Source organism: Sphaeramia orbicularis, chromosome 22 (assembly GCF_902148855.1).
Source record: "Sphaeramia orbicularis chromosome 22, fSphaOr1.1, whole genome shotgun sequence".
NCBI classification, from domain to species: Eukaryota; Metazoa; Chordata; class Actinopteri; order Kurtiformes; family Apogonidae; genus Sphaeramia; species Sphaeramia orbicularis.
The window spans coordinates 13328866-13356662 of NC_043978.1; the positions used below are offsets into that span (position 1 = coordinate 13328866).

General features: G+C 38.3%; 1 protein-coding gene across 2 annotated transcripts in view; it reads left to right on the plus strand.

Annotated features, from left to right (window-relative positions):
- The window catches only part of syt16 (synaptotagmin XVI), a 50952-nt gene extending 23355 nt beyond the window's left edge, over positions 1–27597 (plus strand). Inside the window, exons 2-7 of one of the 2 annotated variants that reach the window (XM_030126496.1) lie at positions 246–488; positions 11274–11483; positions 14829–15061; positions 20221–20682; positions 23242–23431; positions 25416–27597. In XM_030126496.1, the coding sequence (XP_029982356.1) occupies positions 246–488; positions 11274–11483; positions 14829–15061; positions 20221–20682; positions 23242–23431; positions 25416–25729 (1652 nt within the window). In that variant the 3' untranslated portion in view covers positions 25730–27597. The remainder of the gene's footprint in view (positions 1–245; positions 489–11273; positions 11484–14828; positions 15062–20220; positions 20683–23241; positions 23432–25415) is intronic. The other variant, XM_030126498.1, reaches the window with a different exon arrangement.
- Positions 27598–27797: the final 200 nt, after the last annotated feature.

Consider the following 27797-nt stretch of genomic DNA (forward strand, 5'->3'; position numbering starts at 1 on the left):
CCAACTCCTTTATTTTTGCGTTTTGCCGTTTTGTTTCTGCTTGATGAACGTAAACTCCTGTGTCTCAGTAAACTTTGACTCTGAACACATTGAACTCTGATATGCTCTGGTTTTCCTTGTGTTTGATGAACCTGTGACCGCCTGCTCTTGAGCAAGGCACTGAGGGCAAATACTAAAGTGTCCCTCGTTCTGTCTGTGTATCACACGTTACCATGCGTACTGTGTGTGTGTCTGTGTGTGTGCAGGTTGTCTGTTTGTGTGGTCTGATCAGTGTGTCATTGTGTGTCCCCTCTCCCTCTCCCTCCTCCTCCCAGTCACCCCAGAGGCCATCGGCTTTCTGTCGGCGGTGGGCGTCTTTATCGTGGCCTTGGCTGTTCTCTTCCTCTTCATCAACAAGAAGCTGTGTTTCGCACGTATCGGTGGTCTACCGTGTCTGGACCAACCCGGACGCCGACAGAAAGGACGAGCGGGCGTTCGCCAGGGTCTCGGTGAGTGACGGCATCGAGGTTTAACACGAAGTCACATTTCAGACAAAGGGAACGTCCTCTAACACACTTCAGTAGATCAGTCAATCAATCAATCAATCAATCAATCAAACTCACCTTTCATACAGGTTAGTGCTGCACAGATGATTGATAATAAGACACAACAAACTTTAATAGTCTGAAAAGAACTGATTAAAATAAGAAATTAACAGATGAAAACATTTAAATATAAGAAACTACAATAAAGTCATCAATGGAACCATAATTGATTGATAAGTTGTCAACTCTTCAGTTGATCAACAAATATTCAAACTTTTTTGATAGTTTGGGTCATTTTTTTTAATCTTCTTAAATGTCAAACATAACATTGGAAGAAATCAAACATTGGACTTCTTCAAAATTTTCTGACCATATGAATAATCAGGTGATTGAGAAAATAAATGACAGATTAATCTATGATAATTAGTGCTGTCCCTATGACACATCAAGTTTTTTTTTTTTCTGAGACACTGGGTTATTCGTCAAGTTTATTTTTACTCTGGAGCTCCTTGTTTATAAGTCAGTCAAACTTATTCATATCCCAGAGACATTAACAATCAATGCACTCTAGCCATATCAAAACTACTAAAACTTTCTTCACTTTATTAAAAAATTTATGAGCGATCAAAGCTGCTATGAACACAGACTGATCAAAAACCACTGGTTTGCTTTAGATCTGCCATATTTTCAGGAGTTTAATGGAAAATGTTTGAATACTTTCTCCTTTTCTGGCTGTCATTTATTTCTATAGTAGCTCATTATATATAAATCTATAAAAATTTAAAATACAGCTGAAAATACAGAAACTGAAAGAAATGACAGGTAGATATTTCCCATCATCCACAAAGCCAGTGGTTCCAACCTTTTTTTGGCTCCTGACCCCATTTTAACATCACAAACTTCTGGCGACCCCAGACATTCATTTTTTTAACTAAAATTTATTTGTTTTTGATCATGTAATAGTTTGCTATACTATGTTGCAAATAAGCATTAATTTTAGATAACACTTAGGCTATATAATGTATAATATATACTCAGTGCCAATGAAAACGCAACACTTGAAGATTCTTATATTTTTTTAAATCGATGAGGATTTGTATTCCATTAGCTCTTTGGAATTAATCATAGGCCATTTCTACACAGTAAAAATAAAAAATCACATCCAAATTTTTTCGACAAAAAATAAGGATAAAGAAAGAAACTCAAGGACCCCCAAAACCAAAAGTCACAAAGCGGTCCCGGAGGTGCTGCAGCTCAATGTAGCGATCCTGCTGTGGTGTGGTCACACGTGCTCGTCCAGGACCAGGTCTGTCTGCAGTTGAGCCAGTTTCTTCATGCCTCTGTTGCATCCTGACTATGGTGGACACATTGCATCCAAAACGGCGCGCCACCTGCCGAGCAGAGATTCCGGCCTCCAGGAGCCCCATAGCATGGCATCTTTGGTCACGTGTCAGTCTAGGCATCGCTGAGTTATTGCAAATGATTTTTGTGCTTTTCGGCTTGCCTTTATATACAGAACATGACCACTCCTTAACTGACCACAATTCCTTAAGTTGAGCAGTTCATTGCTGAGCAATGAGAAAAACAAGTCTTATGAATGCAGACAAGTTCATTCAAGTGTGACAATAGCTCAACCCGTCTCAGGTTGTTAAGAAATTGTCTGGGATTATCTTATACAGGTGAAACTTAAACATATTAATGCAGCTCAGGAACAATAAAACACATTCAAGTGTAGTTTGCATTGGCACTGAGTGTACATACATACATACACTCTGTTCAGTCCTGTTTTCTGACTGCGACTGTGTCTGGGCAGGTTTAAGCGTAGTAATGCACACAGTCACATGATCGGGTCAATCAAGATATGCCCTCTCAGATCTTATATCCTGCATTTTATTTGAACTTGATTTTTATTAGGAAAAGTCTGTGGTGTTTTAATTATGGTGAAATGTATATTGAATCATTAAATTTTTTTTTTTTCTCATGAATTTTTATTTTTGTCAGTTACTAGAAATTTCAGGTGACCCCATTGGAATTCCAGGCAATCCCACGAGGGGTCATGACCTCAAGGTTGAATAACACTGCACTAAGCTCTTGCAGTGAAACCTGTGCCTTTAAGATGTCATAACAACTCTGACACTTCTACCCATCATGCATTGGGCAGCGATTGCCAGATACAGCGTCTGTGCAGGTCAGATGATAGAGAAGATGCTGACTTTAGTATATTGTGATTTGCTTCTCATCTGGATATGTTTAGTAGAAATCTCCAGGTTTTTTCTTGTACTATATCCTGTTTTTGGCTCAGGATGTCAGCAGTAGACAGTCCAGTCTGCCTTATCGAACAGTGCCTTGTACTGTTCTGCAGCAGTAGGACGAGTTTTTGTTTGGCTGCAGGACGTAGCAGCGGGCTCAGGTTGGTCCAGGGTTCAGAGTCAGTGTGAGTTGGTGCCACAGTGGAGGTTCATTTACTAATGGATGTCTCCTCTCTTGTACAGTCGTGTGCTGGGAGCCAGAGATCAGCCACACAGACAGCGCCCACACCAGTGAGGCCTGAGCTGCAGCCGGCATGGTTGTACTGACAGGACGCTGTGGTTATTGATGGTTACGGATGGTTATGGTTGTGGTTATGGTGCTACAGGTGGAGGGTAAAACTACAAGTGAAAACACGCTGTTGGTGTTTGTCACTGGAGGAAATAAAACTGTTTTGTTGTACTAGATCTGTCTACGGCTGAGTTTGTGCTGAAGAGAACAAACAGCAGCTTCTGTTATAGTCATGTTATCACTCACTTTGTTGTAGTTATCATTCTTATCGTAAATGAACCTTAAGTCAGGTGTTTTTAACCAGCGATGGGATTGATGGGATTGGCCCAAAATTAAGAGCAAAATTGGAATAATTTGTCTAGAACCTGATGATACTGACGTGTTTTTATAATCTGGTAAACACACAGGACACATCATTTACTCATAAAGACCCAGTGCTACTTTTATGTCACTTGCCAAATGAATTTTTCTCTTCTCTTAAACCCACTTTTATTAGTCTTTGGTTCATTTATTTGTGTATTTGGACCCTAACAGTTCAAAAAGTTGGAATTTGAACCCTCCAGGTGCTGCAAAGTTATCTTTATATTACTTTTGGCAAAAATCGAGTGGATTTCTGTAACTTGTTTCAATTCCTGCTTAATTTGTTACATTTTATAACTAGTTACGTCACAACATTTGCTCATATAAGGTCAAGACTTCCACCGAACATTTCTCCAAGTACGACATAATTGTTTATCAGCAGCAGCAGTTGTAGTAAAAACTGACACTATATCCAAACTTTGTGCTGATAACCAAAAGCGTTCAGTTGTTGGTTGTATTAACAAACACAAGTGGCTGAATGGGACAGAAAGCACGGTCAACAACCTGGAGGGGGTGGGGCCTGAAGTGGCTCATTTGCATTTAAAGGGCCAGCGTTCAAAACAACCATTCTGGTGTCATTACTAGGGGTGTGTATTGGCAAGAATCTGGCGATACGAAACAAATCACAATACTAGGATCACGATACAATATATCACTATATGTCATGATATTGTTAAAAAAGCAATTTTTTTGTTTCTTTTTTTTTTTAAGATTATTCCCAGGCCGAATTGAATTACACCAGAAATATGTACAAATACTAAACACATTTGTATTTGATCAGAACAGGATCTAATGCTATATCACAAAATTTTTCTAATTCTCCTAGTTTCCAAAGGAACTAACATTTGCCTCAGACTTATAAAGTGCTTTTAGGATGCTTCAGATAACCATTATTTAATGAAACAGTGTTAAACTACAATAAATAAGATATAAACAGTAAAGAAAAACAAAAATGAACCTCCACAATATCTGCATTTCAATAAATACCTAAAAAATATCGATACAGTACTTTTTGATATCGATACAGTATTGTGAGATGAAATATCGCAATATATTACAAAACCGATATTTTCTTACACCCCTAGTCATTACTTAGAAATAGGGTTGAAGATGGACCTATGGAGTTGAATTAATGAGGAATTCAGACCCAAGCAGTGCATTTACAGTTTATGTAGACCACAGGGAAATGTTTGAAAATGCATAATTCGATTTAAAAAAGCAAAATATCACTCCTTTAAATGAAAATAAAATTAGAATTAAATACTCTTAAACTGTCATTTTTACTGTTCTTAAAGTGAAGTATAAACTGTCATAATCTCAGAGTTATATATGTAGCAGCTGTCGTACAAACATAACAAAATGAAAACATGGAAAATAAAAGAAATGCGAGACTAAATATTACAATCGTTATAATACAGTACAAAATGCAGTAACGGTGAGAACATGGGTGAGTTTTTATTCTTGATAAAGTAACAGAGTCGAGTGAGTTGGCAGCAAAGCTCTGCGGCATCTTATAATAAAAACACCAAGATGATAAAACCTTGAAGAACAAGACAAAGAACTCTATGACATCCTCCAGTAAACGTGTTCACGCTCCCACTTCTCAAACACTATCCACACCTAGAGCAAAGGTTACAACGAGACCTGGTCCAGGATCTGGACTCTAAACCAGCTCAGGTTGCAGCAGGTTTTATTCAGTCACACATCTGTAAACTGAAGGATATGTGATTTTCTGTACTTTATAATCAGAGTTTATTTGAACAAGATATTATACAGTACAATGTTAAAGTAAGAACCAAATACACAGAATCAAAAAAAAAAAAAACTAATAGTGACAAATATCCACAATGTTGTTTCAGACTTGTCATTGTCTTTAACTGAGTCGGTGTTGTGCCTTTGGTTGTTTCTTTGTCATATTTTTGGGCTGTGATTCTGATTCATGCCTATGATTTAACCTCTTTTAACCTAAATATTTTAACTAGTCTCTGCAGAAAAGTGCACTACATGGTCCTCTCTTCACATCAGAGTAAAAAGCCCTGAAGCTAATTCATCCTTTGTCCCGTTTTTCAGCCACTGCAGCTAATAATCTCTAAAAACTACTAAAAAATTATGAATTTATCTTGTAATCGTGTAATTGAGGACACTTTTAATGGTACCTTTAACTTTTCCACTTCTGATTAACTGCTTTTAAGGGTAGTCCTCACCGACTCTCCTAAATTATGATTAACTGCCTTTGTTTTGTGATGGTCTAACTAAAAAAAAAACTGTCTTTTTCTACTTTCTACTGATGCGAGGAGCTCAAATCGTATCAGAGTTATTCAGCTTTATCCAGCTGTGGCACTGACGCTTTGTATTTCCTGTGTATTCGTTGTCCCGTAGTTGTCATAGCGACACAATGTAAACATATTGTGTCATATGTCATCTTTGGTGTAACTACAGCTGTAGTTGACGCAGCAACGGTGGAGGTGGAAATGGACGACTGTTAAATGTAGATTAAAGACTCTTGGAAATTTTACTCCCACTAGCTTGGTTTCACTGTCCCACATTGAAACATGATGATGCATACAGTCGTGGAAAAAATTATTAGACCATCAAAAGTCATCAAAAACAGTGGTTACGCAATCCAGTACTAACTCCAGTGTGTATCATGTGACTAAAACAGACAGAAAAGAAAACATGAAATACCTAAAAGCACTGTTTTTGTCAGTACAGTGCCATAGATATTGATGGAAGAACTGAAGTGATTTTGGTTTTTATCAAGAAAACATGTTAAATGGATAGATATCAGCTCTGAAACTAAACCACTATGAGCTATTTTGTTGTTATCATTATATTTGTCCAAACAAATGTACCTTTAGTTGGACCAGGCATTAAAATGAACAAGAAATTGAAGAAAACAAGGGTGGTCTAATATTTTTTTCCATGCCTGATTTTATGCCACATTTAGTGTCACTTAAACTCACAGGTAAACTCTCCACAGGTAATATGTGGTACATGAAGCTCAGAGTGTCATGGTCGGCTGCAGGTTGACTTTCTACAGTCTCAGCAAACGTTGCGTAGTGGTTTGTTAGTTCTTCACCTGCAGCAGGTGGAGCCTCTGGTATTTCCAGTCAGTTTCCTGAACAAACAACACATCCTGTTTGGAGTTTCAGCATAGCATACAAAAAAACTTTGGAGCTTCGTCAGATGAGGTAGGAGCTCTTAAAACCCATGTCGCAGTTGTTTAGACCTGAATATTAGAACAAACAGAACAAAGAGTCTAGTAGTAGTGATAACAGTTGTATTTAAGCTGAATCTGAGGTTTTTTTAGGGTTGTGTGTTCTCTAACGAAACTGAAATGTCTGTAATGTGGAAAATCAGTAACTTTACATCATGGTTACCTATATTCCCATATACTTTTACATTTCATGCTTTTCACCTCGTATACATGCAGAGCAGGGCGTCAGTTCAACTTCATGACTTCAACGTCATATCATGTATGTTCTTGTAAACAGACTCTTTCATGCATTTCTTCAGACGTGGAGTCTAAAAGTGATAAAAAATATGAGTCTGAATTTGATTTAATTATTTTATCTTCTCAAACATCTGAGACATAATGAGCGTTATGTCGGATACCAACACATTGTACCAGTGAACTTGATGAGCAACATTTCAGTTTGATGTTAACGGAAATCCATCATCACGTTGTCATTTTAACGCTTGATCTTAAGTCAAACAAACTTTAAAACATACAACTTGAATCATTTACTAAAAGACTAATATTTCTAGGAATTTGTGTTTTTGTCATTTCTTTTACTTTACTCTTTCACTCCTATTTTCCTTTCCTTTCCATGTTTATTAGCAGTCTGTTATCTATTACAGTATAATTCTTGTACTTATCATTTCTGATCATTTTCATCAAAGGCTGAATATATAAATTCACAATTTAACCCACTTGCCAACTGTTGTTGTTTGCTGTGAAATTGTGTAACTGTATTTAATTATCCTGTGAATCGTACGTCAGTGGAAAACAGACTGGACCTGCTTCACCCTGGGATTCAGAGGTTCCTTCGAAGCTTTAGTCTAATTCAGTCAAATTGAGCAGATGCGTTCTTCTTGTGGTGATACTTCCTGTTTGTTCTTGTGTTCTTGGCAGCGGAGGAGCGTCTGCAGCTTGGTTTTATTTTCCACCGCTGGCTCCTCAGTGAGTCATATTACTAAACCTTCCGCCTGTGAATAGTTTTATAAGACAGGAGTTAATGGACCAATCGGCCGCCGTTCGCCCACTCAGATCTGCTTCCTGCTCTGCGTGTAACCATGGCGATCGCTCAGGTAGAGAATGAAGGAGTTTAGTTCTCAGTGACCTGCAGTAAGGAGGAGGAGGAGGAGGAGGAGGAGGAAGGAGCTGTTGAAAACCTTTTATGGTCAAATTATGATGCAAGTGGAGTGACCCTCGATGCGAGAGCCCGGTTCTATATCAGCTCCCTCCCCACGCCTCTTAAAAGCTTTTCATACACAAGCAGTAATTTAATGCTCCCTAGATGTTTCTTCATCAGTTACATCAGTCACTATCAAACTTTTATCATCTTAAACCTAAAAATCATCTACTGTTTAACCCATAAAGACCCAAACAGCCACTGATGACCAAAACCATCTACTGATCTAAACTGTTTAATACCTGTTGATCCACTAATCCTATCAATACATGTAAATAATTGGGGTAAAATACAGTTTGTCATCTTTTCGTGGTCATCAGATATGACCCATTTGGACATTCAGAGGCTCCGTAGTGAACGTGGAAACACCGTTATCTTCTACACCAGGGGTCAGCAGCCCTGGTCCTAGAGAGCCACTATCCTGCATGTTTTAGATGTATCCCTCTTCCAGCACACCTGATTCAAATGATCAGCCTATCATCAAGCTCTGCAGAAGACTGATAATGACCATCAGGTGTGCTGAAAGAGGGAAACATCTAAAACATGCAGGATAGTGGCTCTCTAGGACCAGGGTTTCTGACCCCAGTTCTACACCATTGATTCAGCAGTAAAACCCATGGAGTTGGATCAATGACAGTGGATGAACACACTTGGAATATGTGCAGTTACTGATATATTTGTTGAAAATGTCACTTTTTCTTCAGTTTTCTCTGTTTCTGATTTAATATCCTTCGAATTTACTCTGAACTTTAATGAACATCAACATGATCAGCAGATTAAATGTAAGAAAATACCAAATTTACAGTGGAAAAACACTACAGAGGATAATATTATAATAAATGGTGATAAATCACTTAAGAAACGTTAAATAGAGAAAAAAAATTATTTGGGAATTGACACCAAAGTAGCGTTGGATCTTTATGGGTTAACCGCAATTCCAGAAAAGTTGGGTAAAATGAAAATGAAATCAGAATGCAATGATTTGTAAATCTCATAAACCTGTATTTCGTTCACAACAGAATATATAAAACATGATTAAACTGCCAAAATGCATCACTTTAGGAACAAAATAAGGTAATGTTGGATTTGATGGCAGCAAAGTATCTCCATAAAGTCATTCCAGGTCAGTGTTTCCACTGTGAATCATCTCCTCTTTTTTAACATCCATTTATGAACACCTGGACCTGAAGAGACCAGCTGATGGAGATTTAGGAGATAAATATGATACCATTCTGGTCTGATGTACAGGGTGTCCCATAAGTCTCCATACATAGGAGACATAATACAGGGGTTGGACAAAATAATGGAAACACCTTAAAAAATCAACAAAATATAATTTAATATGGTGTAGGTCCGCCTTTTGCTGCAATTACAGCCTCAATTCTCCGAGGTATTGATTCATACAACTTGTGAATTGTTTCCAAAGGAATTTTAAGCCATTCTTCAGTTAGAATACCCTCCAACTCTTTTAGAGACGATGGCGGTGGAAATCGACGTCTTACTTGAATCTCTAAAACTGACCATAAATGCTCAATAATGTTGAGGTCTGGGGACTGTGCCGGCCATACGAGATGCTCAACTTCATTAGAATGTTCCTCATGCCATTCTTTAACAATTCTAGCTGTATGGATTGGGGCATTATCATCTTGAGGTGAAGGTGTTTCCATTATTTTGTCCAACCCCTGTACATTCCATACATATATGGTTCTAACATGTATTTCTTTGTATTTCTTCTTTATAGTTCTTCAGCAGACACGCATTGAAATGTGTTCCCGGCAAAATGGCAGTCATATAGAACATATTATAGAAATAAAAATGGTTTATGTCAAGAAACGTTTATTTTTCCTATGTATGGGGACTTATGGGACACCCTGTAGATTCTACATCATCAATATTCCTGGGTCTGTGGTGAAAGGTCTGGACTTCATCAGGCCACTTCAGGACCAGGACTCCTCTAATATGAAACCATGCTGTTGGAATAGATGCACCTGTGGTTTAACATTGTCTGGATGAAGTATTTCAGGTGTTCTGTGTAAAAGTTGTGGTCTGGATGGAGCAGTTGATCTAAAACCTGTAGATGGACTCTAATGCAGCCCCATATAGTGCGGCCACTAATGACTAATTTTCTAACGATTAATCTTTCAACTAATTTTTTGATTAGTCGACTAATCTAAATAACTAATTAAAAAGAAAAATCAAGTGTTTGTTATTTTGTTGTGTCTGTTTTATTTTGAATACAACTCAAGTGCCAAAACATAAAATGTCACCTGTACCATGACAAATATAAACAATTTAAACTGAAATATTACCAAGCAAAAATTACAAATTGGGATGTTTTTCACGTAAGAGCAGGGAACTGGGGGGGGGGTGTGAACAGGCACGCACGTATTTATGGACCAGGGGAGGGAGGGGATGAATGGGTGCGCACAGATCCGCAGACGAGGTGGGGTGAGCCGTAAGAGCGGTAGAATGAAACTTATGACACTTATAAGACAGGGCTTTCTCTCTCTCTCTCTCTCTCTCTCTCTTTCTCTCTCTCTGTGGATTCCCAAGGTGCCGCGGCCAACAGTAAATATTAAATAGGTGGTCAAAAAAAACGACTGATCAACTAAAAAAATTGCCGTTGACTAATTTTCATGGTCAGTTACGCTGACTAAGTCGACTAATGGCAGCAGCACTAGCCCCACACCATCACAGATGCAGGTTTTGGACCTGACTTCTGACAACAAGCAGAATGGTCCTCCTTTTTAGTCCATGGTTTACAAACACAATCTCACATTCTGATTGGTTTTGTTTCAGTCCATTTCAATCAGCTTTGGTCCAGAGAAGGTGGTGGTTTTTTGGATCATGTTCACATATGACTTCTTTGTGACATGATGGAGCATTAACCTATGTTCGTGGATGTGACAGTGGTTTTATAGAAGTGTTCCTCAGCCTGATGTCATCACAGAATCATGTCTAGTTTTACTAGAGTGCAGCCTGAAGATCTGAAGATCAACCACATCCAGGACTAACGTTCAGTTTCATCACTTGCTTATCCCTTGTGCTCAGAGATTTCAGCAGATTTTCTGATTCTGTTGGTATTATTATGTAAGTGTAGATGAGGAGATATTCAGTGATGCTGAGGCACATTATTATGGAATTGTCCCACAGTTTGTAGACTCAGTTTTTCTCAGATTAATGCACCTCTGTCCATCTTTACTTCTAATAGACTCTGTAGGATGATTTAGTTATGCCCAATTGTGTGACTAACCTATTAATAATTAACCTATTATTAACCTAATGATTTTACTGTCAGTTGTTGACCCATGTCAGACCTACATAAAAACCTCATTATCAAGGAATATTCATCCTGTTCTCTCTCCTTCACTCCTTGACTTTCCCAGTTGTTCCTCCTTGTCATTCCCTCTGTGTTCCTGTATTTGTCTCCATCCAGTGAACAGTTACGGCGATGACAACGGCTCCAGCTCCTCTGACAGTGAGGCCGAGATTCTGAAACAGTTCGAGATCTCAGTGTCGCGGTCACAGAGTTTCCGCAACTCAGCGGTGAACGGCGGTGAAACGCAGCTGTCACTAAACCAACTGCACAAGTTCACTCGCCTGTCAGACCACGAGGAGGGCAGCACCGAGCCGTCAGACTGCGAAGGTGAGTAAAGACGGAAACTAAAAAAAATCTGAGAAAATATGGCAAAAACTAAGTGTAAAGTGTCATATATGAGTCAGAGTTGAAGAGTCCAGATGATTAGTTGTGGTTTTATATGATTGTTTATGATCAGAAGATTTGCAAAACAGCAAAACATTTCACAAATCTAGAGGACATTAAACACTTTTATAATGATAAAACATTCTTTTAAAATCAGAATATGTATTAGTAAAAATAATAACATAAGGAAGGTAATGAAATAAACCCTTAAAACAGGTATGTCACAACATCACATGATATTACAATTATCATTTTATCTACCAGTTTTTATTTGTATGTCTCTATTATAAAGATGTCAAAAGATTTGTGGACATCCGACCTGTTTATTACATCTGGAGATTTTTTTCTTACGCAAAACAATATCAGTCAGTATCGTCATCAATTATACTTACAGCAAGTGGTTCCAGGCACAACAAGCCCCGCCCCTCACACTTATACTAGCTTATTTTGGCATCGATCCAGCTGATGTCATCATGTCTATGCATGTGGTGATGTCAGCATATCATCTGCCTCTATATATGTGCTAAATTTTAAGTAAATTGAAACAAAATTTATGTTTTTGTAGACATTTCACATTTTTCCCATTTTAAGTAAATGGGAGATGAAAAAAGATTTTAAAAATTCATAAGAAATTTGAACTTTGACCTACTTTTCCCAAAATGTAATCACATCTATTATAGGTCACTTGCAATCTATAAACCCAGTTTGGTATGAGTTCAACCAATAGTTTTGCTGCTAGAGTGTTAACAAACAAACAAACCAAACCCAAAACAATACCCCTTGCCTCCCCTTCAGAGGGTGGGGTAAATATTTGTATTCTGTCTAGGTTTTTTGGTTTTTGTATAAACAGGAAGCTGCAGGAACAGGTTTATTTTTGCTGACATATTGCTCAAATAATCCGATTAGAATCAGATTAGCATATGTAATCAGGTCTCATTTAGTCTAATTTCAGTAACATGAGGTGCTGAGTGATGAAGCTGAAGAATGGTGGACTTCGATATTTTACTGAAACATCATAGAGTTCGATTAACAGAAACACCATCGTTCAGCTGTTTTTGTTCTGTCTTAATCCAACATGTGAACAGTTTAATGTCATCGCACACACAAGCGAGGTAACACATACTCTCACGGAGGCTGGTGACTCACCGCATCCCGTTGCCATGGCGAGGCCTCGGTGCAGTCGTTGATATAACAGTCAGACCGACCTTAATGACACTGAATTGGAGATAATTGCTATTCATTAGTGCAGAGGTACGGCCTGTTCTCCGAGCGGTTCTGTCTCAGGAAAAGGCCAAGCAGTGATAGATTACACAATCTTCCCTCTGGGTCCTTAAACCAGGTTTCTTTAAGACCACATAAACCAGATTATGTGGGAGGGCAAAGGAGGAAATGTCACATGGTGTGTGTTCAGGTCACCCACTAAGTGTTTGTTTCCACCATCATGACAGAGTGAGACATGTATCGACAATTGCTGTGAACTGGTTTCACACCAATTATGGATGTTCTTCGAAACATTCACTCATAAAGGAATAAAAGCTCGTTTGGTGGGTTTTTATCAATGCTTTCACACGTGTAGAAAATTTACAGCTGGGAGAAAAAAATCTGATGCCAGAGAAAGGAATAGAGTTAAAGTTTTCTTGGTAGTTCAGTTCTTTAAAGAATCACACTTGTGTTGGACGGAGCTAAACGTAGGATGCAGTGACAGCTTCTTTGCAAAACAGAGTCATGAGGGAAGATGTTGTGGTTGAGTATGTGCACATGCTGAAGCGTGGCTTGGTTAAATCCTTATTAAAGAAAATGCCACCAAAGATGAGTTTATCAAAAGTTTGCAGATTCTAGTCATGGCTCAGAGGTTGTTCTTTCACATAGAGAGAGGGAGATTCTGTACGATAACACACAGATTCAGTAACATAAAAGGAGTGATATTTAACTTTTTTAAATGGAATTATGCATTTTAAAACATTTCCCTGTGGTCTACATAAACTGTAAATGCTAGAAGCTGTTTTTAACCTAAAATTTTAGTTTTTCCTGCAGTTCATACTTCACATATATCAGATTGGATCTAAATACAGAGATAAATGTAAATATATGGACATTAGAACTTTACTAAACCAGGACTTTTGCACAGAAGTGGTGATGTCCCAGACCTGCTCCAAATGTTCAGACTATGTATTAGAGATACATTTGTTGGGTTTATGAGGACAGATGTTAACTAAACCCTGATGTGGTCTCTATTCAACCTGAGATCTTATTAATGGAATATTTATTTACAGATGGATCAGAGGACTCATTAGAGCAGGGGTGTCAAACATACAAAGGCTCCGATCCGGCCTGTGGGATGAATCTATGAAATGCAAAAATTACGCAGAAAATGTTAACAATCAGGGGGTGTTTAGGGGCCACATACAGCCCAATTTGATCTCAGGTGGGTCAGACCAGTAAAATCTATATCATAATACTGGAAGGGCTCAGAACGTCTGTGTATATGTGTGTATCTGCACAATTCTGAGAAATTGAGATGTTTTTAACTGGCCAATTTGGTTCCTACAGTTGAGGAATAGTCCCATCTCCACATTAAATATCTCAGCAATTTGATAGGACCAATATTTTGGGAAATATCAGTAATTTTGCCTTACAATCACGTTGCTCATTTGACCAGAAGCACAGTACCATGCTGCATGACAGGAAATGAAGTTAAAAACAGGGATGACACATATCCTAATTTCAGTCGCTAGATATTGGTATTAATATGACCCATGGTTCCCCACGCGTCAGTGCACTAGTGCTATCATAATAACCTAGAAATGATGTCATCTCCAAATTTTTCCTCTATGTTTTAGAGTAAAAAAAGTAAAATTACATTATAACATTTACTAGCTATCCTTTGAAAAATGTGAATAACATGAACAACTTTGAAAAAAGTGCAGTTTTAACAGTATTCTTCCTCAGCTTATCATTGACAACTTACAGTGGATCTACAAAGGTATAGAACAGTTAGTAGGACCAGCAATACTATCATAATAACATACAAATAATTAGAACTCCTAATTTTTCTCTCCGAAAAAAAAAATGTAATTACTATTATTAATTCATTTGTATGTGGCCCCTGAACTAAAATGGGTTTGACACCCCAGCATTAGAGGGTCCAAATAAAACACATTACATCAGAAAAACAGTGACTCAAATTTTTAGGGGCAAGTCTTCGGAATCCTATTTTTTTTTTTTTTTTGTAGCAGCTCCTAGTGGCTGTCAGTGGTATTACACCATTCTGTTGCTGTTCTCCTTCAGACGTTGAGGCCCAGACTCAGCAGCGTTTCAAAGACCCGTTAACAGCAGCTGTAGAGGAGATGGAGAAGGCGTCGTCTCACACCGAGGACAAACCGGCGTCGCTGACAGACAGGACCAGTCTGACCCCCAGTATGAACCGACAGGCCGCCGACGGCAGCGAGGACACGGAGCAGCCCACTGCGGATCAGGATAAGAACGACGCCACGGACAGCTCCTCCACCTGGAGCCCTGAGGTATTACAGTCTGTACTCAACACTAGTCGAAGACTGATGGAGCCACAAAGTTCACACTGGTCTGATCACTAGTTGTGGTGATAACTAGTACGGAAACTACTTTAATAGTGTCTAGGCCTTTGTTGAACAGATTAAACCCCTGTTGCTTTTACATACTGTTAATTACAGAAATATAATCATGGCCATGTTACCCTGTGAAAATGCCAGGCTGATGATATTAATGTTAATGGAAACTCCAGACACATGCATCCTGTTTGCTTATGTGATTGGTCATGCATCTGGAAGTAACTCAGTCAGTGTCATTAGTGGCTTTTCCATTGGACATCTGCGCAAAACTTTACTGATATTTACTAAATGTCGAAAAAACAGGAGTGTGTAAGGTCGGTTTTTCCATTAAATCACAAATTTGTTTATTTATTATTGAGAGATGACACAAGAAGTCATTCCATAAACATGGCGACAAACAAATTTGTTGATTTACAGATATATTCATTATTATTAAATATTACCCCTCTATCCTATACTAAATTAAAAAATGGCTCTGTTTCCTGGTGTGTCCACATGTACCGCACCATGTTTCCTTTAAAACTCTCCTTCTTCGCTAGTTGTAATGTCCATCAACATCATTTTTTCTTTTTTTACTCTAGTTGCGGGAAAAGGTCTTTCCATTGTAGATTTGCGTGATATACCAATTGCGCTACACCTGAAAAACCACCTCTTGCCAGCACAAAAACTTTTTAAATCTCAAAAAACGAGACTTTTGGCGAAATTGTTGTTTTTCCATTCGGTAAATTTTTAATGCACAAGTTATAGTCGTGCAATTTGAGGATCAGTGGAAAAGTGACGAGTGTTCTGAGCTGGAAAAACATTCTTAATAAAATGCACTTCTACTGAGGTAAAGACTCCAGCACAGGAAAAAGAGAAACCTTTTCATCCAAACATCCACAGTTTGATATGAAGTGAAATAATTCCCTCGACAGCGTGTAAACTAAAAGAATTGAGCACAACGATCACACATATGTGGAAGACATGAGAACGCCGCCAGCGTTTCAGCCTGTCACCTTCAGAAGACTAATTAACAGAATACCAGCGACAAATAGACAAGTGTTCCACCATGCAGAAAGACATTTTCCACCTACCTGTACCTTTAATGACTGTTCATCACAGCGATAATGAGTAATAAAAAAAACTCAACTGGTGTTTTATCCTGCACTACATCAAAAAAAAAAAAAAAAGGAGACCAAATAGTCGTTTTCCTAGTAAATAATTACCTCTATAATGCAGTAACTTAGTATGAGAATGCACAAATCCTGCATGTGTTTCATATGTGGAAACTGTACAGCATTAAAGGTTAAGAAGAATCATCATAGTTATCATTCTTATTATCATAATTTCAGGCATAGCACATTATTGTATTATTTATTCTGTTTTGTAGTTTAGTCTTACAGTTTTTTTATCCTGCTTTTACCAACATTTAGTCTGTTTAAACCATCTTTTCATTGGGTTCAGACATATTTTTTAGTTTGGCTTTATTATCTTTTAGTTTATTGTATCTGTATTTTAGTTTAATTTTAGTTTAGTTTTACAATCTTTTATCCTGATTTTACCAGATTTTTAGTCTGTTTAAACCATCTCTTAGTTTGGCTTTACTAAACTTCAGACTAATTTAACCATCTTTAAGTCTTCTTTAACCATGAAATAGTTTGGTACAATCTTTCAGACTCATTTTACCAAATTTTAGTATGTTTTAACTATCTTTTTGTTTTGTTTTACTGTCTTTTTTTTGGTTTTACTAACTTTTAGTCTGTTTAACAGATCTAACTTGGTTTTACTGTACTATAGTTTAGTTTAGTAGGGTTCACCCATTTTTTTTAGTTTGGTTTTATTATCTTTTAGTTTATTTTATGGGTTAAAACACAGTAATGTTCCCTCAGAGAGCGAACTTTAATTGATTGCCGTTCCAACATTTATTTCAATATAAAGTAGCTCTTTGTTTTGGATTATCCCTTATGGTCCAACTAAAGCAAAAATGAATTAGAAGTAAAAATGTGGGTTGTTTAGCAACACTAATCTGTCAAATTGTCTTTAAAATGTCCCGTCAGAGAGATTTCAAATACTGTGTTTTGACCCTTATCCATATTGAAGTTTAGTTTTTTAGTTTAATTTTCCAATCTTTTATCCTGGATTTTACCAATTTATAGTCAGTTTAAATCATTAGTTTGGATTTTTTGGGTCATGCAGCCAAAGCACATCATTAAATTATTTATTCTGGTTTGAAAAAAGTAAATACAATGAGAAAAATGCTGAATATTCTATATAAAATGATTAAACATAGAGATCACTTTACCGTCTGATGAAATAAATAGTACTTTTCTAACTGCAGATAGTCTTCATTTTCTCATTTTTCACAAATATCATGGGAAAGAATCTCAATTTCACAGTATTGCGGTCCAAAACTCACTACCAAAAACCATGAGGGATTATTTAACGGGGTCAGTAAGCGGGCAGTGGTCCTGCTGTTACCCATCATGCTCAGCTGAGGTATCATCACTGAGCTGTGAGAGGATTATCACCCTGAAATGTTATCCTCACAGCTTCACTTTGGAAGAATCAACCCGAGGCCTCAGGTTGGTATAAATAGTCCATATTTCCCAACAAACAAATGCTTGTGAATAACAATGAGTACGACTGTATGTGTGTGGACGCATACATCAGCTGAATGTGTAATCCTGAGTGAATCGTCCACAGCGTCGACATCTTTACACAGCGGTGACCGAGTGTGTCCAGGTGGTTGTTAGTGTGTTAATGTGTGTCTACGGTCAATGAGTGGGAATGTCGAATATCTAACAACCTCCCAGTCACCGAATCGCACATTGAAATTGAGAGCAATCTGTGCAGTAAACACCCCCCCACACACACAAACACACACACAGACTTGCACTGATTTCTAGAAGAGCTTCATAAATAACAGATGAGGATGGATCAGTGTAGATACAAAAAACCTGTGATGTTGTAACCGTTCATTTATATGCTTATATAACAGCACTGCTGCTAATAATATACTACATACTGCATAAATTAATCTACACAGCTCAGCCAAAACAGTCCCACACGCTAATATTTGATTGGACCAACTTTAGCTTTCACCGTGGCATCGTTTCAGTAAGCTTATGCAACATCCATACTCCATTTCAATCCATAGTTGCATTAGTTTTCATCCAGATTTTGTGTAAGTTCATCTCCATCACGTCCCATAGATTCTTCATGGGGTTCAGGTCTGGACTCTGTGGTGTCCAGTCCATGTGTAAATGATCTTTGACAGCCTGATCCTGATGAATCCTAGTGTTTCATCTTGGAATATGCAGAAAAACTCCACTGATTCAGACCTGGTCATTCAGTATATTCAGGTTCAGCTGACCTCAATTTGTGGACACAGTCTTTTAGTTTTTTATCCTTTTTTTTTATCCTGGTTTTACCAACTTTTAGTCTGTTTAAACCATCTCGTAGTTCGGTTTTACTACATTTTAGTCTTATTTAACCATCTTTAAGTCTGGTTCAATGATCAAATAGTTTGGTTTTACAATCTTTTAGACTCATTTTACAAAATTGTAGTGTTTTACCCATCTTTTAGTTTAGTATTACTGTCTTTGTTATTGACTTTATCAACTTTTGCTCAATTTAAATTATCTCTTAATTTGGTTTTACTTTAGTTTAGTTTAGTTTAGTTTAGTTTAGTTTAGTTTAGATGTTCCCATCCCTCTGGACCAGGGTCAATCTGGACTCATCAGATCACATGACCTTTATCCATTAAAACACAGTCCAGTCTTTATGCTTCTACAAACTGATGGTTGTTTCAGAAATGAGAAGCTCCTCACTGCATCAATTAAAGGATTATAGAACTGAAACATATTAATCACTGCAGTAGCTATTCTGCAATAAATATCCCTCCATTTTACATCCAAGTTTGTGCACAACATGATGTTTAATATTGAACTTATACCTGTTAAACTGGGGATGAACTCACGTATGGCACTTCTTCTCCCTACACTTCATCGCCATCATTAAGTTTACTGTTATGGTTGAAAGATTGTGGTTACATCTTAGAAAACCTCTAATCTGAGGGCTTACATTCAGGTGCAAATATCACACAACAGTTGAACAACACAAATACTATACTACTGAGGATTTGGTGTTTCATTGAGATGTTCAGAGTGGAGCTCCTGCCCTCTGCTCCGATAATCTAACCCTGCCGTTCAGTTGGCAAACACAACATTGATTGTGTCAAGTGTTGACAGAGCGGGGCAGAGTGTCGCCGTCGTCATGGCGACTGCAGCTTAGATCCGATCATGGGAGACCTGTGCTGGCGTGTTGAAGAGTCAGAGGTTGACACATGGAGAAGGAAAACACTGATGCTCAGCTGATGAACCCTGAGGAGCTGCAACATGTGGAGGGCTGTAGATCAGACTGTAGAGGAAGCAGGAGAATGATGTTTAACCATAACCATGTGATCAGCAACCTTTAATTAAGTCTGATTAAATAAACGTAATAAATGCACAATTTGGTGGTGCCAATAATCAATTATTATTATTATTATTGTTATTATTATTATTATTATTATTATTATTATTATTATTATTTAGCTCTTTTTTATTATTTACTTATATGTCATTGTTATGACTACTGTTATTACAATGATGATGATTACATTATTATTATTATTATTATTATTATTATTATTATTATTATTATTATTATTATTATTTATTACTACCTCTATTATTTATTACTACTAGTACTAATTTACTATTACCTCTTTTTATTACTGTTTTTAAAGTTATTATTTGAATAGAACAGAATATCTTTATTGTCATAGTAACAAGTACAACGAAATTAAAAGTGCCATCCAATCTGTGCATAATCTATCAGACCTGCCATAAAAATTTGACTAAAAGCAGCTAAAATAAATAGGTTTCTGTGAAAATTATCTTTTTCTTTTCCATTTTATTTTCTAATTCTTCTTATATGTGTACATTTGTTGTTGTGCTGCTACTGGAATCTTAAATTCTCTGTGGAAATCCCAAGGAATCAATAAAGGTTTATCTAATCTAATCTAAGTATAAAATAAATGAGTTATATTTCCTTCTCTGTCGTCTTCTCAGCAGGAGCAGCCTCCTCTTGATGAGGAGCCATCTCAGCCTGTCACCTCCTCCCCCCGGGTCCCCATCTCCAAATGTGGAGACCTGGTTCTGTCCCTGGAGTACCGCCCCGACACAGAGAAGGTCCAGGTCTCAGTGGTGGCGGCCCGGGACATCCCCGACAAGGCCCGCAGCGGCATGGACTCCTGGCAGGTTCATATGGTGCTCCTGCCTTCCAAAAAACAGCGCCACAAGACATCAGTGCAGAAAGGCTCGCTGCCACACTTCAACGAGACGTTCCGCTTCTCGCGCCTGGAGCCGTCCGACCTGCAGATGTCGGCCATCCGCTTCAGGCTGTACGCGCTCGGAGGTCGGATGTCGAGAGAACGCATGATGGGCGAGAAGGTGCTGAGGCTCGGAGGGCTCGACCTGGACGGAGGCAAGATGGAGACCACGCTGGTTCTGGAGCCTCGGAGCAACATTAAGGTCAGTTTGTGTTCAGGTGATTTTCACTACAACTCAAACACAGTGAGTTCAGGCTCATCTGTGTTTGTGTATGACACTCTTCTGGAGTTGGTGACTGTTCCAGATGCCTACACACAGCAAAAATCAAAATCTTAAGTGTATTTTTCTCATTTCTAGTTAAAATATTTTATCACACTTAAAATAAGACATAATCACCTAAAGAGTAACTTTTCAGTGAGATATAAGAACTGATTTTTAGACAATAGATCTGGAAAATATTATTTCAAGAAATCTTACCAAGATAATTTTCACTTGTTCCATTGGCAGATTTTTTTACTTAATTCAAGATTTTTTTGCTTAATTCCAGCAAAAAATCTGCCAGTGGAACAAGTGAAAATGATCTTGGTAAGATTTCTTGAAATAAGATAAAAATAAGTTCTTATATCGCACTGAAAAGTTACTTTTTAGGTGATTATGTCTTATTTTAAGTGTGATGAGGTCTTTTGACTAGAAATGAGAAAAATACACTGGGTAAGATTTTGATTTTTGTAGTTTATTCCCTGTTGTTCTTCTTGCTCTTATATTTCCTGGATGTATCACATGTCAACCAGCATACAACCTGTTTCAGTCGCTCCTGCCTTTTCCAATACTATTTAGCATTTTTTCCTTTGCTTTCTTCGTCTGTTTTTTAGTACTTAGTTGTAATTGTGTTCTAAGTATCTGTCTCAATAATTTCCCCCTAGGATTAATAAAGCATTAATCCTAGTGTGGGTCCCCAAGGAAGTGTGGGTCCCCACATTTCATTGGCACTCAGCCTCAGCACTGGCTCCCCACAGGGCTGAGCCCCCTTCTCTACACCCTCTACACTCACGACTGCACCCCTTCCCACCAAAGCAACTCCATCGTCAAGTTTGCTGATGACACCACAGTGGTGGGGCTCATCTCGGGGGTGGAGGGGGTGAGTCCGCCTACAGGGACGAGGTGGAGAAGCTGATGGTGTGGTGCAGGGAGAACAACCTGCTCCTCAACACATCCAAAACCAAGGAGCTAATCACTGACTTTAGAAAGAACAAAACAGACATACTACCATTAACCATTAACGGGGACTGTGTGTAGAGGGTGGCAGACTTCCGCTTCCTGGGAGTTCACATTGAGGAGGGCCTGACCTGGGGTGTGAAAAAGGCCCAGCAAAGACTTTACTTTCTGAGAGTGCTCAGGAAAAACAACATTGCACAGAGGCTGCTGGTGTCCTTTTACCGCTGTTCTATTGAGAGCATACTGACTTATTGTATCAGTGTTTGGTACAGCCGCAGCACAGCGGCCCAGAAGAAGGACCTCCAGAAGGTCATCAACACAGCCCAAAAAATCATCGGCTGCACCCTCCCCACACTGGAGGAACTGCACAGTTCCCGCTGCCTCTAAAGGGCTCAAAACATTATCAAGGACCCATTTCATCCGGGTCACAGCCTGTTTGAGTTGCTGCCATCGTGTAGATGGTATAGAAGCATTAAAGCCAGAACAAATAGACTGAAAAATAGCTTCTACCCCACTGCAGTAAATGCACTGAATGCTGCTAAACGATAGTGCAATAGGATGTGACTGTGTCTGTGTGTTTTTACTTTCTTAATCTGTTTATTATGCGAGTGTGATTGTGTTTGTGTTTTTTTATGTCAGGGATTGTACTTTTTAGGATTGCACTTTTTAATTTTGTTGTACAATGTACAATGACAATAAATTTATATTCTGATTCTGATTATTTCTTTCTCACTCATCTTAGAAGTAATTTCCATCACCGCAAACATTTGTCTTTGGAGACAATTAGCAGCATTAATGTTTGGACTTAATTCTCATCTGAATCCAGAATATCAGAAGATTTTTTTGTTGTTTCTAGTGGAAGCACTATGAGAGAATGGTTTACCAAAGTGGTTTTGAGATAAGATAAGACTTTATTGATCCCATGGGGAAATTTCACAGCTGACACCAGCAAATACAACTAGAAAAGCACTCGGAGAGCGCAATAATACATCGGTTTTATATAGCGCTTTTCTAGGTATTCAAAGACGTTTCATTCACAACACATTTTCTAACCTTTTATAGTCAAAACTAGAAAAGCACTAGGAGAGCGCAGACCTCCGCCATGGCAGATCAGCCCCCCCCCCCCCCCCCCCCCCCCCATCACTGCCAAAATTTAATCATTTGTTCCTTGTGCCAGTATTAACATTTCCTGAAACAACAACAACAACAACAAAAATTTATTAAAAAAAAAAATAGTGAAAAAAATGTTAGGACAGAGCATAAGTCTTCCTTAAACTTAAAGAAATGACCAGAAGCCAAACAACACCCAAACCCTGTGAAAATTCTGAATCTAAACCAACTAAGTCAAACAGAGATTGGAATTTCTGATTTCTGAAGAGCTGCCGTTTCTTCTATATTTAGGGATGATGTAATCTGGCAGATAAATGTCCAGCAAATCTGTAATCATCAGACCAGTCTTGCATCATCGTACCAGAGTTTGTGGGAGACGTATTAAAGGATCAGCGATCCACAATCATGTTTTTCTGTTCTGTGTGTGTTTTCCAGAGCGTGGACTCTCAGGTGAGTCTTTCTGCCGTGTCCCAGAGTGACAGCGCCTCGTCCACTCAGTCTCTGACCCACGGCGGCGTCCCCGAGCTGCTGGTCGGTCTGTCCTACAACGCCACCACAGGACGCATGTCTGTGGAGCTCGTCAAGGGGAGCCACTTCAGAAACCTGGCCATCAACAGGCCTCCAGGTCTGGACCGACACACCACGCTGAGATCACACAGTCAGACGTCAGGTAGACATGTTAGGACACACAGCGTAGGAGAGTTCAACACACAGCTGGAACGTTACACAGTCAAAACAGGTGACTTCTTTAATCCTGTGCAGACTGTTTCCTGTTAAACGTCCTTCATGTACAGAACAGGTAGATAAAGTCAGTCAGATCACAGAAACACAGGAGATGTTTGTAAGATGAATCAGAACGGACAGTCAGAAAGATATTGAACTTCACTGGACTGGTCCTCAAAAAGTCATCTGTTAAATGAAATATAAATGCTTAATCAGGGGTGTCCAATATACGGCCTGTGGGCCAAAACCGACCCACCAAAGGTTCCATTTTGACCTGCAGGATGAATTTACAAAGTGCAAAAATTACACTGAACATATTAACATTCAAGGATGTCAGACTCCTTTTAGTTCAGGGGCTACATACATTTGATCTCCAGCGGGTTGGACTGATAAATAATAAGAGTAAAATGTTATAAATAATGGCAACAAATTTTTCTCTCTGTTTTAATGTGAAAATTAAAAAAACTAGAAGCACTCGGAGAGCGCAGACCTCCGCCAAGGCTGATCAGTGGCCCCCCCTGTGGGCCCCCCCCCCCCCCACGCCAAGGAGGTTATGTTTTTGCCAGGGTTTGTTTGTTTGTCTGTCTGTCTGTCTGTTTGTCTGTCCGTTAGTGTGAAACATAACTCAAAAAGTTATGGACAGATTTTGATGAAATTTTCAGGGTTTGTTGGAAATGGGCCCCCCCGTGGGCCCCCCCACCCCCGATCACCACCAAAATTTAATCATTTCTTCCTTATCCCATTTCCAACAAACCCTGAAAATTTCATCAAAATCTGTCCATAACTTTTTGAGTTATGTTGCACACTAACGGACAGACAAACAAACAAACAAACAAACCCTGGCAAAAACACAACCTCCTTGGCGGAGGTAAAAATAAATCCCATATGAAAGTGTTTACATTTAGAAATTATTCTTTCACAAAAAATGCAGATACCCTGTGAAAAAACTGGAATTTCTCAAGAAAAATAAGTGCAATTTTAACAATATTCTGCCTCTTACTAAATGTTTTGTTTATTTGTAGATTTCCTGCAATCTGTGAGTTGTAATGATTATGTGGAAATCATAAAGTGACACATAATATTTCACGTTGTACATAGTTGTTCATGTTATTTGTGTACTAAAACAGAGAAAACACACTTGTTTATCTTATCTAATCTTAGTCTTACCTTATCTTAGTCCTACCATACCTTATCTTATCTTATCTTATCTTAGTCTTACCTTATCTTAGTCTTATCTTATCTTAGTCTTACTTTATCTTAGTCCTACTTTACCTTATCTTATCTTACCATATCTTATCTACCTTATCTTATCTTAGTCTTACCTTATCTTAGTCCTACCTTACCTTATCTTATCTTATCTTATCTTATCTTATCTTATCTTATTTACCTTATCTTATTTTATCTTAGTCTTACCTTATCTTAGTCTTACCTTATCTTAGTCCTACCTTACCTTACCTTATCTTATCTTATTTTAGTCTTACCATATCTTAGTCTCATCTTATCTTATCTTAGTCTTACTTTATCTTAGTCCTACCTTACCTCATCGTACCTTACCTTATCTTATTTTATCTTTGTCTTATATTACCTTATCTTATTCTTACCTTATCTTAGTCCTACCTTACCTTACCTTACCTTACCTTATCTTATCTTAGTGTTACCTTATCTTAGTCTCATCTTATCTTATCTTAGTCTTATCTTAGTCCTACCTTAGCTTACTTTACTTTACCTTATCTTATCTTATCTTGTCTTGTCTTGTCTTGTCTTGTCTTATCTTATCTCATTGGTCTGTCTGTGGCCCCTGAACTTTGACCCCCTCAGTCTAAATACTGACCAGCAGATACAACCCTCACACTAACTGATCAACACTCATATATTTTCTGTTCCAGATACCTACGGCCGCTTGTCTCTCCTGAACTCGGTGGGTCAGGAGATTTCCCGCTGCAAGACGTCGGTCCGGCGAGGCCAACCCAACCCCGTGTACAAGGAGACGTTCGTCTTCCAGGTGGCGCTGTTCCAGCTGTCGGACGTCACGCTGCTGGTGTCCATCTACAACCGGCGCAGCATGAAACGCAAAGAGATGGTGGGCTGGATCGCACTGGGCCAGAACAGCAGCGGCGAGGAGGAGCAGCTGCATTGGCAGGACATGAAGGAGAGTCACGGTCAGCAGGTCTGTCGCTGGCACATCCTGCTGGAGGCGTAACGCAGCGCTCGGCCGCCGTTTACACCTTTATTTCAGCCCATAGTGTCTGTTCAGAGGCCACGGATTCAAGGATCTGAACGTTGGCTCATCAGTTTTTGTTCTAATGAACCAAATCGTGCGCTGTTGGAGGTCGATGGAAGTTTAGACTCAAAACCTTTTGTTGATGAAGATGAAAAGAAACCGATAAATAAACCTCAAGCAAGGTTACATCACAATAAGATATTGAGTCTTGAGTCACTTCTCATTCATTTTGCAGCTTTTATTCCCTGGTTTTTAACATCCATCATCCCCCAACAGACGCGGTCCTTTCTTTCTAGTTTCTTTGAAGCCACTCCGTTGTCAGATAACACGGCTGCAGGTTTGTTTTTCCAGTGAAAGGCTTTATTAGAAAGTTCACACACAGATGAGAGGTGTGTTTGTGAGACGCAGGCGCCTGTTATTTCCTAATGTGGCTGTTATTCAACCAGCTGTCGAGTTGAAGGAGCTGCAAACGAAGCAGCGCAGCAGGACGGTTCAGTTCACACCGAGAGAAAACGGTCCTGAAATCATATACCGAGCATATCAGAGTCACGTCATGTTCAAGAAGCGGCCGGTTCAACGAAAACTGTCCGAATATGACGCAGGAGGACGTTTATCTGTGTGTATGAAAACAAAGAGACTGAGTGATGGTGGGTTTTGTAATATTTATACATTTGAGATCATTACAAAACCACATCTATCAATTACAGAAGGTGAAACTTCCATGAAACATACAGACATGTTTGCATCACTTATACTTTGATTTCATGCCATTTTCTGGAGATCACAAGTTAAGAAGTTAAGTTGAGAAAACAAACGGCTGATGTCTCGAGATGATGAGATCATTTATCTGTAGAAAACGACTGATGTGAGCGTTATCTATGCATGATCTCCGAGGCACATTAGGAACAGATTTGTTTGTTGAGAATATGAACTGATTTGCTTTTGATCTGAAGATTAACAGCCTGGACGACTGTTCACTTCCGCAGAAAAACATTCTATCTGTTTTGAGGATTATCCAGGGTAAATGTACAAGCACACATATAAATACCAGGACTTCTATTGATCCTTCTGTTATTTATGGTGATTATTAGACTGAATCTACAGGGTTATGAGGGATGGGACTGATTCGTTATTGAGGTCCCTTGACTTTTTATCGATTCCTGTTGATTCCTGATCAGTTTATCACAGATGTTTTATTACCTGCATCTGAACACAGGGTAGAAATGTTTTTAAAGCTCCTGTCAGACGCACATTTTCGCATTGATAAGAGGAACTGATCATCTCGGAAGTGTACGATTCAGAGAGATTGAAAATTGTATTATTATTTATCTCTAACAAATCAGACAACATGGTACAGTGATTGCAAATACATCTAAAAACTGGAAAAACTCTCATCTCGCATTTAAATTCAATAAATAAAATAGCAAATAAAATAAAATGCTAATAAACACAATACAATCGTGTTAAGAAGTTAAAGACTGAGCTAAGAAAGCACACTAGTAAAATGCAAAAAAATCTATATAAGTAGATAAAATATTGATAAAATGTGGTGATAAAGGCACAAAAATTATTTGCTCAGCTGATTATATGTAGAAAATACCGAGACAACAATAAATGCAAAATTTTGTGAATGTTTTGCTCCTGTAAAGTACAACTGAATAAGAGCTGTTACACATTCTCCAGTGTCATTTTTTTCCATCTTTAATTATGAGAAACATCTAAAGATAAATGACACAAACTAAACTTTATGCTTATTTACTGTCATGACAAACAAAGCTTATGTATCGAAAATCAGAACAAAATGGAAAATCACAACAGAAATTCACTGAACATAGATTTAATGATGGAGTAAAAAAAAATAACTCTAAAGCACAAATAAACTAAGACAGAAGCAAAAAAAACCAACATTCACAAACATTAAATGAAGCTGACCAGAATATGACAATTACCTTAAATTACCTTACCTTACTTTATGCTTCTTTATTATGATGGCAAACAAAGCTTATGTATAGAAAATCAGAACAAAATGGAAAATAACACCAGAAAT